Genomic DNA, 15,811 nt, shown 5'->3' with positions numbered 1-15,811 from the left:
CCGCGTGTCCACTTCCGTGACCATTTCCTGATCAACGGGCCACCCGGCAGCAAAGGAGGGGCAAATTCCTCTGGATGGATGAAAGACACACACTTTGTTGACTTCCTGCAACATTTCAATGAACATACAAAGTGTTCAAAGGAGAAGCCCTGTTTACTCCTTTTGGACAACCACGAGTCTCATCTGTCCATTGATGGACTCAATTATGCCAAAGAAAATGGCATAATCATGCTGTCATTCCCACCCCACTGCTCACATCGGCTCCAACCATTAGACAGGTCTGTCTAGGGGCCACTAAAGAGGCACATCAACAGCACGTGTGATGCCTGGATGAGGAACAACCCTGGGAAGACAATGTCTATTTATGACATTCCTGGGATTGTGGCAATTGCATATCCTCTGGCTGCAACCCCATTGAACATTCAGGCTGGTTTTAGGGTGGCTGGGATTCAACCTTACAACAGAAATGTATTTCTGGAAGCCGAGTTTGCACCATCCTACGTCACAGATCGCCCTATTCCGGACCCTGCCCTGCCAGGACCCAGCACCAACTCTGCACTGCCAGGCCCCAGCACCAACTCTGAACTGCCAAGCTCCAGCACCATCTCTATCACGAGCTCACCCTTACCCAGCACTGCAATTACTGACAGCGGACTACCAACTCCAGAGGACATCCGGCCATATCCAAAAGCTGGCCGCCGAAAACCATCCAGCAAAGGAAGAAAACGCAAATTAGCAATCCTAACCGACACGCCAGTGAAGCAGCAGCTAGAAAAAGAAAAGAATAAGGCTGAATCAAGCAAAAAGCTGTTTCAAAAGAGAGGGACGCGAGGGGGGAAAACATCTGGACCTATGAAGAACAACGCAGTTAAAAGAAGAAAAGTAATTCAAGAGTCATCATCAGATGATGAAGAGTGCTTCTGCCTTGTCTGTGTGGAGCCATTTTCAAACAGTCGTCCAAAAGAGACCTGGGTAAAATGCGTAAAATGCAACAAATGGGCCCATGATGCTTGCACCTCAGGCCAGGCAATTTATGTGTGCCAGAATTGTGACTCTGAAGTTGAGTCTGATTAATCAGAAATAGGGCATCTGTTTTGTTCAGAGGATAAACATGTTAAGTAAAGCAAGTTATTTGCAGCATTCCATTCAGTTATGATGGATTTATGTGCAAGCCAGAGAACATTTGAGTTTAAAGTTCAAACTAAAGTTTTCTTTCTACTTAATGTTTTGATTAAAATGTGTATTGGATTGAAATAATTGTTTTTTTCCAAATTCTCTTGGCATAATTGTTCAAATTTCCAGTTTTGGTTTGAATTTAACAATTAAAATCAATAATCACAATTAAGTATTTGTGTTCTTATTTTAAGATAATCTAGTGTGACAACTTACCTGCCGATGGGGCAAATTGTCACAAGTGCACATTCTCCATTCAACAGTCTACAACTCTGTAATGAGATAAGATATGAAAATGTAATGAATACATCATATGTGCCCGAGACTTCCTTCTTTCATTTGGTGAAACATTTATTACGTTGTGATGTATGGTGCTCAGTAAAAGTTAGTCAGTGTGAAAAGTGTGACAACTTACCCCGCTCTCCCCTACTATTAATATACTAACACAGTAACCCAACCCCCTCCCCAAACACACCCAGTCCCACCCACCTGCTGTTACCATAACGATAAGCCAGGCTGTACTGTCCACCTGCTACCAGCAGCCTGTTTACTGGCTCCCAAAAACAGGAACAGGTAAGTCAGCACCTGTTCATCTGATCAACAGCTTATTTACTACAATATGTAGAACAGAGTTACTGACCAGTCAGAGCAGCATGACAGTGCACACACACACACACACACACACACACACACATGCACACACACACACACGCGTCACTGCACTTGAAATCTGAACACTTGAAAACGTGTCACCAACATGAAGAAGACATTTCAACAGCATAAAGAAAGCCTTCATTATATTTTAGATGATGCTGAAAATAAGCTCAGTCCTGTTTCATGGCTGTGAATGGTTTGAAAGTCTGAAACCAAACAGTGCCAGCGGTTTCTACAGGATGTTGCCTATACAGCAAACAATACAGGCTGTGCTGTAATGCTAGGTCTGCACTAGCAATACAAGCCAGAACAATGCATGAGCACGATGCTTTAGAAATGACACCACGGAGGCTTTGCTGTGCAACACTCAGACTGCACCAGCCCGACGGGCCTGACGGGCCGCGGCTTTTTGGGAGCGCACTCAGCGGCACAGTGGCAGCCTGTGATTGCTGTGGTGGAGCCCTGAGGTCATCACAGTCGGGGCTTTGATGGGCAGAGCTTTGACTTTTCTGTGTAAGTACATGAGATTTATGGCAGTTACTCTTCATTTTGATATGTTCTCGTTTATTCTTGTCTTAGTTTATAGAAATGCTTTAGTCACTCTGGGGTCACCACAGCAGGAAGCTCCATTTGTTTCATATGGCAGCTTTTATTTTTAAAGCTTCTTATTTGCCTTTAACCAGTGACTTTGTCACTTCCTGAGCCAACGTGTTACCATGACACTAAGGAGGCACACTTGGAATACTGGGAATACAGAATTAGGAAAAGCTGTGGTTCTTTAAGAGTTTTAGACCTGAGGCATCATCTGCAAAGGATTTTCATCAAGGTATTAAAAACAATCTTTATATTTAAAATGAATCTGTCCAATAAATGTAGTGAGAGCATTCAAATATTTCTGAGAAATGAAAACAATACTTTTGTTAAAGCTTCAAATCTGTACTTGAATCATGATTTAAACTGTGGTTGTGAACAGGGAATAAAATGATGTAAGGAGGTGATGTTGCTCTACTTTACATGAACTTACATGACGTGTACATTGTTGTTTCTAAATGCATTCTGCTAAACTATTTTAGTACTGTGGCAGTGTGTTGTCATGTGTATCTATTAATAAGTGTTCAAACAGAGATGCTAACAGTGCCTGATTACGTTATCTTATATAACAAATACGTAGCTTTCAAAGAGAACACATGGTGATAGATGATGAAGTCTCCCAGCAGCCCTCCTACTGCAGTGTTACTGGGATACGCTCAGAGACACCTGATCCAGTTCTAACAATAAGCTTTAGAGAAAAAACACAAACACTAAATGGGGAGTCTCATGAATCCAAGCTGGGAGCTGGTCCACAGGAGATGGGCCACTGAGAGACAGCTGAAGGCACTGCTGAAGGCACTGCCTCCTATTCTACCTAGCAACAACAAATAAGGCTGCAGTCTGAGGAGGGAGTGCTCTATCAGTATAACTTTGTACTACAAGCTTTTTAAGAGACGACAGAGGCTGATTATTCGAGACCTCGTCTGTCAGAAGGAGGATTTTAAATCTTGGATTTAACAGGGAGTCAGTGAAGAGGAGCTAATATGTGACAAACATGCTCTCTTTCTACTTCCTGTTGGTACTCGTGCTGCAGCGTTTCAGGTTAACTGGAGGCTTCGAGGCTTTTCACGGCACTTGTCTGATAACACTGACTCACAATCGTGCAGCTAGAATCACTCTCAGCTTAGTTCACAGACCTACATGGTTGTTTGTGCACACTGAATGATATATTCTGCTCAAAGACTCCTCACAGCTTCACTGGAGCCACGATGATGCTGTTTCTAAGAGTTTTAGGGCCGAGCACAACAGCCTCTGTCTGGATTTAGAAGCAGGAAATTAGAGGTCACCAGGTCTTTTAGGTCTCTGTGATCAACCAAATCACAACAACAGTCACTTGAAGGCACAGACCACGAAGTACAGAGAAAATCCCACCAACCGGTCAACCCCAATGAGCAAGGCCTTGGCCACAGCGGGAAGGAAAATCTCCCTTTTAGCCGAACCAGACTGGAGGACGGGCAGACGTCTGACCGACTGGTGGAGAGGGAGGGACTCACATGGTGGATACTCATCTCTCACAGACGGTGAGAGGACAAAGACAAAAGTGTCACCTCATATCAGGCGGCACCTCCAGGGCTGAAAACTGAAACCTGTGCAGAAGTGCCAAAAACTGCAATTCCCCTAACGGCCTCTGGAGGCTGCATCCAAAAGTGAGACAACCCCAGCAGCCCCCTATATGAGCACTGTTACAGTTTACAGCTGTAGCTTTTTACCAGGCCTCACCTCTGCCAATCCAAGTGACCCACCTGTGTCACACACACTGTGAAGCTAAGCAGTGTGTCACAATGAAAGCTCCTGCTTCTTCCATGGTTTATATACACATGCTGTGTGGATCTGTGTGTGAAGGAGCACAATACATTGGGACGCACACTCATTGTGTCCCAAGTGTCACTTTCAAACTATAAAAAACAAAAATAAAATCAGCAGCGTTTGCTCTGTTGGTCTCTAAAGAGGACATCAGGCTAAATACATCTACTGTTATTAAATTAGTGCGACACACCATGATGAGCTGCACTCACACTGATACAGCCACATAGTACGTGACAGCTCAAATAATTAATCAAGAATAATCCCCCAGATATATAACAATGCTCAATCTGGAAATGGCAAAGCCGACCACCCAAGACAGAGCAGCATGTTTATGAAGTGTCCCACAAGAAACTGGACACGTCAGAGAAACCAGGAGAGGAACTGTGGTGTTACATGATGAGTGGGTGAATACAGCTGTTAAGGGTCACTGAGTGAAGGATGCAACAGGAGTTAGACCTGCTCTGGTGTCTGTTTTGGAGATGGTGACAATAACTTCAAATTAAAAACTAAAACCCAGCTGGATGTGTCGTAGTGGAAAATGTTCAGTTTGTCTTTGAGAGTGACTGGAATGGACGAGGAGGGCCAGCTCAGGGTGAACCTGAGACCAGGTGACAGACCTGGATCCTCGGGACCAGGTGAGAGGAGGCAGATGAGTTGCTATGGAGACACTAAGAGGAGAAACCGGAAGAAGGAGAATGAGCTACTATCTGTGGCGTTTCCGTCAGAACCGCTGCACAGATCTACCCTGCTGGGCTTCCGTCGTGATGTTCGTGGCAGGAACACTGCATTGTTTCTTGAAACTACACCGTTAGCTGGGTGACATTAACGGCGAGATGTGTGAAAAACGCAGTTTTCCAAGTGACAAAACTTTTATTAATGAAGTGAGTGAAAATAAGGTTGATTTGTCAAAGCGGTTTACTGCGGTGCGCAGCTCGTCCTGATGTTTCCTACATTTCCCACAGGCCAAAGCGCTTCACCACGAAGCTTCCGTACACACGAGGCCATCCACAAATATCTGGTGATCGGAGGAAACTAAACTGTAAAGTCGTCCGGACACAACTATTAGCAGGTCACTGAACAGGACCTGCTAATAGCAGCTTAGCATCAACACAAGCTAATGCTAACGTGATACAGCTGACGGCAGGTTCACTGTAATAGATACGCGGCTGTAACTGTAACTGCAGCAGGCTGAGAAAGACTAACGAAGCTCAGTTAAAGTTATACATGCTGTTCAAAAAACTTTACCTCCTTCATCCAGCAAACCCGCACGGAAATACGGCGAGCAGCGAGGGCCAAAAAGGACAGGAAACCGCCTTTCTCACGCGATTACGTCAGAGACATGAACAGCACGCGCAGGCTGAGTTCATATTTTCACCACATTTAATAGAGCACTGCAATTATTATTATTGTCGTTGTTGTTTTTTCTTGTTGTTAATATTATTTTATGACAAAATGTTGACACACTGTGTGAAATGTAAATAAAATTGAATTGAATGGTTTGCAAATCTCATGAACCCATACTTTATTCATAACGCAACATAGAAAATAAATGAGCTCATTGTGAATTTGGTGGCAGCAACATCCCAAAAAGCTTGCAGCATGGCCATGTTTCCAACATCACCTCTACTTTCAACAACCGTCCATAAACACCTGGGAACTGAGGAGACTTTTGGGAGAGCATCATTTCTGTCTGATATAAGGGACAGAGCTGCTCAACAGTCCTTTCAGTTCAGGACTTGCGGTCTTCCACTACAAAACCCTGCTGTAGTGTGCAGCTTAGCAACATCCTCCTTAAACATGTAAAAGACATCATCTCCATGGGAGCACATGCTGCTCTAAAACCTGTGTATATAATTCAGTCTTGGTTCCTTTCCAAATGTGCAAGGTGCCACTTCCATAGGCACTGATCTAATGCCAACCATCAGAGATGCAGCCTTTTTAAACACTGATAACAAACTTCAGCTCAGACAAGTAAAGCGTCTCATTACAGACGATTTAAAGCCGGCGAGCCTTCAAAGTCTTGGGTCTGAGATGAGTCCGTAAGAAACCACGTCGGCCGGTCTGGAAGCACGTCGCGAGGCTCCAAATGCTCCACCAGACCGCCGACAGGTCTCGCACGCCACAGCCGCTCTATCACGTGACACATACTGCTCCTATGTGCTAAGGTCATGTGTTGGGTTACGCCATGTCGCAAGTTTTCTGAGGTGCTTTTGTGATATTTAGTAGATCGGATTACATCTTTTTTTATTTATTACTTATATACGATCCAGTAATTTAGGTCAGTATCAGACTGACGCAACGTCGGATCGGTCCATCTCTAGTTCAGATGGCTTTTAATGAGCCTTATAAAATAAACACAGTTTAAAAACATCTAGCAACTAAATCAAGGGTAGCCTGAACTTACAGTCACTGAACACAGCAAGTGTCCTGCTCTCAGACACAAAACCTGCCTTTAAAAGTTCAGAGTAATGAAATCAGCAGTTCTGATTCTATCATTTGTAGTCTCACACACTTGTGCATTTCTGTTGTTTTGGTTCACATCGGTTGATTTTCTGCTGTAAACAACTAAAGAGAACATTTTCTAAACCTTTGAGTGTCCATCAGGATCCTGTAGAAACAGCTTCCATGTCAAAGATCAATATTCTGGATTCTGTTTAGAAAGAAAAAGATTTTTAGAAAATTCTCTAAAGAATTCAACATCTGTTTTGTTTTCTACTATTTATTTATTTTTTTAAGTCACTCTAGCACAGATTTCTTTAGTCACATGTCTTTCTGTGTCTTCCATAAAAAACATTAAACATGCAAACACTCAACACAGCAACACTGAAAGCATTTGAGTGTAACTTTCATTCAAATCAAACTTTATACACAATTACAAAATGGAACAAAAGACAATCTAAACATTAAAACACTACAGCCACTGAAGAAACAAATGAAACCAATCACAATCAACATCAAAATATGATAACAGAAAAATAGAAGAAGAAGATGACAGCTCCAGCACCGCCCACGACCCTGAAAAGGATATGTGGAAGTTAATGGATGGATGGAAAAATAGAAGAGACATATCATACAATTCATATACGTTCATGTGATATCTTTGGGTTCAAAAAACCCAATAACCTTGAATCCTTCTTTTAAATTACATTTAAATTTCAGCTGGCAGCAAAGAAATGAATCAGAAATTAACCACAATTAATCTGCAGCTTCATCAATGTGATGCTGAGTTTCTGACTGAAATTATATCTAGTTTCTAAAGGATGGTTTAATTCTCCAAAGGCCACCACAAACATGACAAAGTTATTTCATCATTATAATGCACAAAAACAAAAATCAGGATGAGCCCTGCTGCTCACCAAACTTGTGTTGAAGAATAATTTGTGAATCATTTAGTTCAAAACATCAACTGACTGAATCCATGAATCTCATCATGTGTTTCTGAGTGAAAGACACAGACATGTACAGACTGACCTGTTTCTTTAACAGGTAAGACTAACTACACAGAGTCACTGACTCAGAGCAAAATAATAGTTTATCAATACTGAAACCCATTATCAAACCATCCGATGGAGCCAAGAACCCAAACCCAGGATAAAGAGGTTCAGTGAATGTGGTGTTGAAGGTGTGGAGGTGGATCAGAGAGTCAGAGGAGACTCTGTAGAAGGACAGAGTGCCAGCAGGACAGTCCACATACACTGCTGCTCTGTTAGAGACAGAGGAGGAGGAGGAGGAGGAGGAGGAGGAGATGGGTGTTTCTCTGTAATTGTGCCACACAAAGGAACCATGATCAGAACAGAAAAGACTCCAGGACTGATCATTTCTACCAAACTCACACTCATCACTCCATCCTTTCCTTTTGATTCCTCTGTAACTCACTGATATCAAAGCCCTGCTCGTCCACTCGACCTCCCAGTAACAGCGACCAGTCAGACCATCTCTACACAGCAGCTGAGGATGAACATCAAATCTGTCTGGATGATCAGGATATGACTGAACCTCCTCCACACGTGTCACCTTCCTGTTGTTGTCAAACAGTTGGAGGTCTGTGTTCACTGTGTTTGTGTCGATTGTGAGTTGACAGGAATCTGATGGAGAGAACAAACACAATCCAGCTGCAGTTATTGATCCATCATCTGTTCATTGATTGACACTTTGATGATGACTCCTGACATGATGAAGATGGTTGAATGTGTGCTGCTTTGTTTTCATGAATCCCATTAAAAACACACTTACACTTCCTCAGACCTGGTCTCAACCATCGGACTCCAGCAGGCTCCACCCTGAAAGGAGGAGGGGGGTCAGAGCAGCACAGTCAGCATGCACACATGGACATTACATGGCTCTCATACACACACTGTTACACACTGATAAAGGAACAGTCCAACATTTTGACACATAAATGTTTCAACTTCAAAGAGCAAAACTCATAATCACATCACATTTAATCTCCTTTATTAAGCACGATGTCCAGGGAGCATTGACATGTGCCACAGTCAAGGTTCAACACACTGTGACATTCATGCTGTCAGGGAGTGGCTGCATATTAAATGTAAAGACTGGGACTGGCTACAAAAACTGATCCAGTACAGGTAGAGTGCAGCAGCCAGTGCATCACATATTTTGAGCTAATGCAGCGGTCATCACACCACATACTGCTTTCTATGTAAAGGAGCCTTCATTCTCAGATTAGGGCTGTTTGTGACCATAAAGTCTGTCTCACAAGGGCAGCCACTGGTCCAGGCGAGGAGGCCTCCACAGTGGGATGTCTGAGGGTGCAGACATGGGTGAAGTTAGGACCAGGTGCCAGTGGACCTGTGTACCTCTGGAGATAGGAGTTATTGTTTCACTGCACCAAAAGCAGAGAGAAAGATGTTTATTAATAATCCTTCTAATTAATAAATGCTCTGTAGAGCAAATTTGTTGAAGGTAAACAAACATAAATGATGGAAACAGCATCAACCAATCACAATGCTGCACTCTTGCAGGAGGAGGTTGTGATTTGATGCATGTGATGAATATATTTATTTCTTATTCTCCTAACAGGAAAAATATCTTTTATTTTTGTATATTTATACTAACATAAGTGCATTTAAAGGCTCGTCATCTTGATTTATTTATTCAGAAATGATATCAAACAATAAAACAGGGAAACCCTGAATTAAATGACACAATTCTTGGTCATTGATGGTTACAGCTAACAGTGTCTCTGGGACCACTTTTGACAGCATTTGACTGAAGTGCTGGTTGGCTGCAGGGCCACCATGAAGGCTCTTTCTGGAGCTCTCCGGCTACGTCCACACTAACACGTTTTAGTTTGAAAACGCCTCGTTTTCTCTCCGTTTTGGCCTCCTGTCCACACTGAGACGGTGTTTTCCATCCATGGATGGAATGGATGGGTGTTTTTTTGTTTATTAAGTAGTAAGTAAGTAAGTATTCTGGTGCCACACACACCAGGGTAACAGGACCAGTGGTTGTTAATGCTACATCCACTTTACAGTCAAAAACACCCACTAGTCTGGGCCTAACACCCATCCAGTGACCTGGTTTCCTCCACCAGCTCCACCCCTTTGTTTCTTAATCTTTGCTTTCTGTTGGAATGATTATTTCTTATTATAATTATAATTTCAAGGTTGATCGACCAAAGTTAATTCACTTTGACTGCATTCTATTTTTCTGTTGTTTTCTACTAACTATTATCACAAAGTCCAGAAGATCAATTTGATATTTTAGACAGGATTAGGTTATCGTTTTTAAAAATGTTTATTCAATTATATTCTGAGGCCAGTTATCTGGTATAATTTTTGGAAGTCTATTAAAATAAAAATAAAATCAGATGTGTGGTCTTTTGGTTGTTGTTTTTTTCAATAAGCAGATGTTGGTGTTTCAGCAATGCAGTAACTTAAGTTTAAAAGGCTTGTTAGAAACTATGAAACACATCATACAGACTTGTGGACATTAGAAGACGACTAATAATCATCATGAATAAGACTAAAGGCAGGAAGGTGTCCTTTATAACTAATAATATTAATAGTGGTTGGCACCTCCACATTTATATCATAGTCTGTCTGCAGCTGAGACAATACAAACTCAAACTGTGGGGAGAAGATTATATCACTTCAGTTTAAATTGACCTGGAAGCGCCACATTTTCACAGACTTCTTTATTTACAGAATTTTTTACGTGCTGTATAGATTATACAGTTAGGTCCATAAATATCTGGACAGAGAGAACTTAATTTCTAATTTTGGTTCTGTACATACACTAAAATCAATTTGAAATGAAACGACTCAGATGTGTTTGAAGTGCAGACTTTCAGCTTTAATTCAGGGGGTTGAACAAAGAGATTGCAGAAAAATGTGAGGAACTAAAGCATGTTTAACACAATCCCTTCATTTCAGGGGAAATGTAGAGGAAAAATTAGAAAAATTAAATAGATTAATTAAATTAATTAAATCATAAGATTGTCAGCTGATAACCAGCTTCATGCGACCGCTTATCCTGGTCCCAGTGTTAGGGTCAGTGAATCCAGTTAACAGAAAGATATCCTGGATATACTTGACTGACTTTTTAGACTCAAGATTAATAATCATAATAAAAATTATAGTCTAACATCCAGAAATCTGTACGATGTGTTTCATTATGTCTAACAAGCCTTGCACAGTTAAAGCTAACAGTTACTACATGACTGAAACACCAACGTTATCTCTAAAACATGCATATTAGGGCTGGTATCGTCACTCATTTCTAGAATCGATTCGATCCACGATTCCATTCAATTTGATTCAATTTGAATCGGGGAAATTTTGCCTCAGACAGTCAGAAATATTATAATTCAGATCATGCATCAGTTCAGTTCAGTTCAGTTCAGTTCATTTTTATTTCAAACATTTCAAACATGAGCCTTCACAATCATTACAATATATTATTCCATTATTTGTTTGAAAAGGAGTAGGTAGAAGTATTTACTTATTTGTCCCTACCCCCTCAAGTTTTACCTCTCATTCCTTTAAATTTTTTTTTTAGTCTTAAATTAAACAAACAACATATGAAACAAAAGTAAAACAAAACAAAACATACATAAATCAAAAACAAGAAATTAGCAAGCCCCACCACAGTATAGTTTCTTTCATATGAAAAATACAGAAGGTGTATATTTGCAGATACACAAATTATGGAAAAACAAACAACCAAAACAAACAAAAAAAAAAAAACCCCAAAAAGAACCACAACACCATTACCAGCAACATTACCGTCCTGGGTTAACCCCGTTTTCTTCATTGTTATACTTATTTAAAATCAGGTTTTTATATTTTACTTTAAACTGTTTTATGTTTTTACTGTCTTTTATTTCTTCTGTTAGACTATTCCATAATTTAACTCCTGCAATTGAGATAGACATCGTTCTTAAAGTTGTTCTAGCACTTTGTATTTTTAAATTCCATTTCCCTCTTAAGTTATACCCACCTTCTCTTTCTATGAACAATTTACAGATTTCTTTTGGAAGCAATTTATTTCTTACTTTATACATTATTGGCGCTGTTTTAAGCTTCACCAAGTCTTGGAATTTAATAGCTTGCATTTTGACAAAGAGTGCATTTGTATGGTCCCTGTACCCCACATTATTTATTAATCTAATGGCCCTTTTCTGTATTACAGTTATTGTTTGTGTGTTACTTTTGTATGTATTTCCCCAGACCTCTACACAGTAGCTCATATATGGCAGTAGTAAAGCACAGTATAAAATGTGCAGTGCTTTCTGATCCAGCATATGCTTTGCTTTCCCCAGGACGGCAATGCCCCGTGCCAGTTTCCCCCGAACATAAGTAATATGTGGCTTCCAACAGAGCTTGTGGTCAATGATCACCCCAAGAAATTTTATTTCATTTACTCTTTCTAAATATACATTGTCAACACATATTTCTACTTTGATGTTTCTCTTTTGGTTTCCAAACAACATAAATTTGGTTTTATCTAGATTCAATGATAGTTTATTTATATCAAACCACTTCTTTAATATCGTTAATTCCTGTGTGATCATCTCCAAAACCTGTGGCAATTCCACACCTGAACACAGTATATTTGTGTCATCTGCAAATATTACAAACTTTAAAATCTCCGATACTCTGCAGATATCATTTAAGTACATAATAAACATTTTTGGACCCAGTACTGAACCTTGAGGTACTCCACAAGCTATATCCATCAAATTAGATTTATATTCATTTATTTGTACATATTGTTGCCTATTCCCTACATAGCTTTTTAACCATTCCAAAACCACTCCCCTAAACCCGTACTTTTCCAGTTTTTTTAATAGAATTTCATGATTAACAGTATCAAACGCCTTCTTTAGATCTAAGAAAACGCCGCGCGCATACCTCTTATTATCCATACATTCCGTTATCTTTTCCATTAAATCTATTAATGCCAAAGCTGTTGATCTGTTGCTTCTGGACCCATACTGACTCTCTGTCATTAATTCATATTTTTCCACAAAACTGTCAAAAATCTTTTTATGAAAAGTTTTTCCAGTATCTTAGAGAACTGGGAGAGTATTAACACTGGTCTATAGTTTGTAAAATGATGCCTTTCACCGGTTTTGTAAATGGGAATAACTTTAGCAACTTTCATTTTTTGTGGAAAAACCCCTTTTTGAAATGACAAGTTGAATATATATTTTAATGGTTTTACAATACTATCAATAACTGTCTTTACTGTTACCATATCAATATCATTCCAGTCTGTACTGGTTTTGTTCTTAAGTCCTCTAACTATGTCATAAATCTCTTTCTCTTCCACTGCTCTTAAAAACATTGAGCTACTATTCCTTTCAATATTTTCACCAGTGTCCCTTTTTATTCCATCAACCTTTATTTCTTCTGCCAGTTTTGGCCCTATGTTTACAAAGAATTCATTAAAGCCATTTACTATCTCTTCCATGTTATTAATACTTCTTGTCCCTTCTATAAAGTACCCAGGGTAATCATTATTCCTTGATTCATTTTTGATTATACTGTTTAATACATTCCATATATCTCTTGTGTTATCTTTATTGTGTTCTAACCTTTTAATGTAATACTCTCTTTTACAGGATCTCATTATATTAGTTAATTTATTTTTGTAAGTTTTATACTTCCTTTCAGTTTCTATTGTTCTCTTTTTTATGAATTCTCGATATAGGGTATTCTTTTTTTTGCTGGCATTTTGTAGTCCTTTAGTCATCCGTGGTCTTCCTGCATAGTTGTGTTTCCTATTGATTTCAATTACTGGGCAGTTTTTTATCAAGTAATGTGTTAAATGTTCTTAAAAATCCTTCGTAAGCTTTATTAACTTCTGTTTGTTCATATACAATATTCCAATCCTGCTTTAAAAGTTCATTTCTAAGACAATTTAATGTCTTCTCTGTTCTTATTCTTTTGTAAATAATCTTATGTCCATCATTGTTCACTTTATAATGGCAATTATAAGATGCAAAGACTAGTAAATGGTCACTTATATCATTGATTAACAGCCCACTTTTTATATTTCCTTCTATTATATTTGTAAATATATTATCTAATAGAGTTGCACAATGAGATGTTATTCTGGTCGGTCTTGTTATCAGTGGAAATAAACCCATGCTGTACATGGAATCAATAAATTCTTCTGTACTCTTATTATGATTTGGATTCGATAAGTCAATATTAAAGTCCCCACAAATAAACATTCTTTTCTGATTTATATTTGTAAATAAGTCCTCCATTTTATCTTTAAATATCTCAATCTTAGATCCTGGTGTTCTATATATACAACTGACAATTAGGTTTTTCCTTTTTTCCATACTTATTTCCACTGATAAACATTCCATCACTCCATCAATAACAGTTGTCATTCTTCCCATTCTTTCGTACTTTAGGTTTTTATCAATGTAAAGTGCCACCCCACCTCCCTTCTTATTGATCCTGTCTACATGAAGGAATTCATATCCATTTATTTTAAAGTCTTCTTCTTTTCCAGGAGTTATCCAGGTCTCCGATATGGCTATCACATTGAATGGCTGTTCAAACTGTGTTATGTAGTCGTTGATGGATTGAAAGTTTGCATATAAGCTTCAACTATTAAAGTGAACCATTGTTATACCCTGATCTACCTTGAATTCCTTTTTAAGTTGCTCCTTTGTATAATAATTGCATTCATTTGTCTTATTGTTAAAGAAATTACAATCAGGATCTATGTTGCTGTCATACATCAATGTCTTATTTTCAATATCTATATGAGTTGTTAGTTGAAAATTGTCAGACATCTGCGTTGGTTGTGCACTTGGACGGTCCCATCATATTCAGCACTGCTTTGCATTTATCAGTTATATTTTTCTAGTTCCGTCCTCTCTTTGATGACTAGAACCTTAGCCTGCTCTGGTGTTCCATTTAACTTAATGAATATTTTACAGTCTGAAGTCCAAGTTGACTGTATTTTCTTCTGTTTTCTTAATATTCTTGCTTGTCTTGCAATGTCTGCATTTTTCTTGATTAGGTGTTCATTTAAATAAACATTTGTACCTTTTAGCTTTCTTCCTTGCTTGAGCAGTTCTTTTTTCTGTTTTCTATTAACAAAACGAATGATAATGGCAGGTATTTGATTTTTGTTTTTCCACGGAAGAGGATGGCATCCCTCAATATTTTTATTGTCCATTTCGATACCTTTGCTTTTAAAGAAGGCCAGTACCTGCTCTTCCAAAGAGCGTAGCTCTTGCTCGGGTGGCTCCCCTCTCTCTGATGCAGCTACCCTTGCATATGTCTGATGCTTGGTTTCCAGTCCTGTCACTATCACATCATTTACTCTTGAATATTGTTCCAGATCTGACACCCGTCCTTCCAGCATAGCAATCTTCTTGTCCTTTTCCTCGCTCTGCCGTCTTAGTTCTTTAATATCATCCATTAAATTAAGTATCAGTTTTTGTTGTTTTGAAATTGTTGTTATTTCTTCTGACATAAAGTTTAGGGATTTCTTTATGTCCTCCAGTTCCTCCTTATTAACGGTGCTCCTCTTAGGCGGCATCTTAACGGCTTTAAGGCCCGCTGGTTGCGAACCACCTTTGAGGGTTGCCAAAACCCGGCCTGTCCTGGCAATTAACCTCGCTGTCTTCAGTACATTTCTATATTTTTATATCTATAAAAAGAAATCTGACACTTGCGAGACTTTATCAAAGGTGTGAGCATCACAGCAGATGCCTTTGTGTCAAAGTAGCTGAGGATAAAACACAGAAAAACATGAAGGTTTTCCTGGCCTGAGATTTTATACAAATATTCTGCAGTAGATCAAAAACGAAAGAAAACCATTAATGAACATTTGAACATTACCTGATGCTGCTGACGTGAAGCAGAGCAAAGTTACAGAGGTTTGATTACAGACACAGCTGAGCATTTTGCTAATTTGCATCATTTTAAAAAGTTTAAATTTGTTCAGTATTGAACAGCAGAAACGAGGCTTTGTTTTCAGAAGTAAGTAAAAGGAAAAAAAACAGCGGTCGACAGGCTGGAAGAACGGTAGACTTGTGCATAACAAGCAAGTGCATAATGCAGAAAACAGATTTTTAGATGGGAAACTG

The 15,811-nt window shown here is 39.3% G+C and overlaps 2 protein-coding genes and 1 pseudogene across 3 annotated transcripts in view; all 3 read right to left on the bottom strand.

Annotated features, from left to right (window-relative positions):
* The window catches only part of LOC148105924 (focadhesin-like), a 35,793-nt pseudogene extending 30,245 nt beyond the window's left edge, over positions 1 to 5,548 (bottom strand). Inside the window, exon 1 of the transcript XR_015718608.1 lies at positions 5,470 to 5,548. The product of XR_015718608.1 is annotated as a focadhesin-like (transcript). The remainder of the gene's footprint in view (positions 1 to 5,469) is intronic.
* Positions 5,549 to 6,824: 1,276 nt separating this feature from the next.
* The window catches only part of LOC148105922 (NACHT, LRR and PYD domains-containing protein 12-like), a 33,106-nt gene continuing 24,119 nt past the window's right edge, over positions 6,825 to 15,811 (bottom strand). The window contains exons 11-13 of the mRNA XM_087838418.1: positions 8,458 to 8,504; positions 7,785 to 8,309; positions 6,825 to 6,874 (exon numbers count right to left, since the gene is read on the bottom strand). Of these exons, the coding sequence (XP_087694544.1) occupies positions 6,825 to 6,874; positions 7,785 to 8,309; positions 8,458 to 8,504 (622 nt within the window). The remainder of the gene's footprint in view (positions 6,875 to 7,784; positions 8,310 to 8,457; positions 8,505 to 15,811) is intronic.
* On the bottom strand, positions 14,331 to 15,261 carry LOC148105923 (uncharacterized). Its single transcript, XM_087839023.1, has one exon. It carries the CDS (start codon positions 15,259 to 15,261, stop codon positions 14,563 to 14,565), a length of 699 nt encoding a protein of 232 aa, XP_087695149.1. The 3' UTR covers positions 14,331 to 14,562.

The sequence above is a fragment of the Neolamprologus brichardi genome, chromosome 3 (genome assembly GCF_056152115.1).
Source record: "Neolamprologus brichardi isolate AB-2024 chromosome 3, ASM5615211v1, whole genome shotgun sequence".
NCBI classification, from domain to species: domain Eukaryota; kingdom Metazoa; phylum Chordata; class Actinopteri; order Cichliformes; family Cichlidae; genus Neolamprologus; species Neolamprologus brichardi.
The sequence above is the reverse complement of the archived record's forward strand: the minus strand, read 5'-3'. Positions and strand labels throughout refer to the sequence as shown.

Bases quoted from the DNA above. Each gene is read 5' to 3' on its own strand.
- LOC148105923 (XM_087839023.1), bottom strand. From the start codon at position 15,261: ATGCCGCCTAAGAGGAGCACCGTTAATAAGGAGGAACTGGAGGACATA.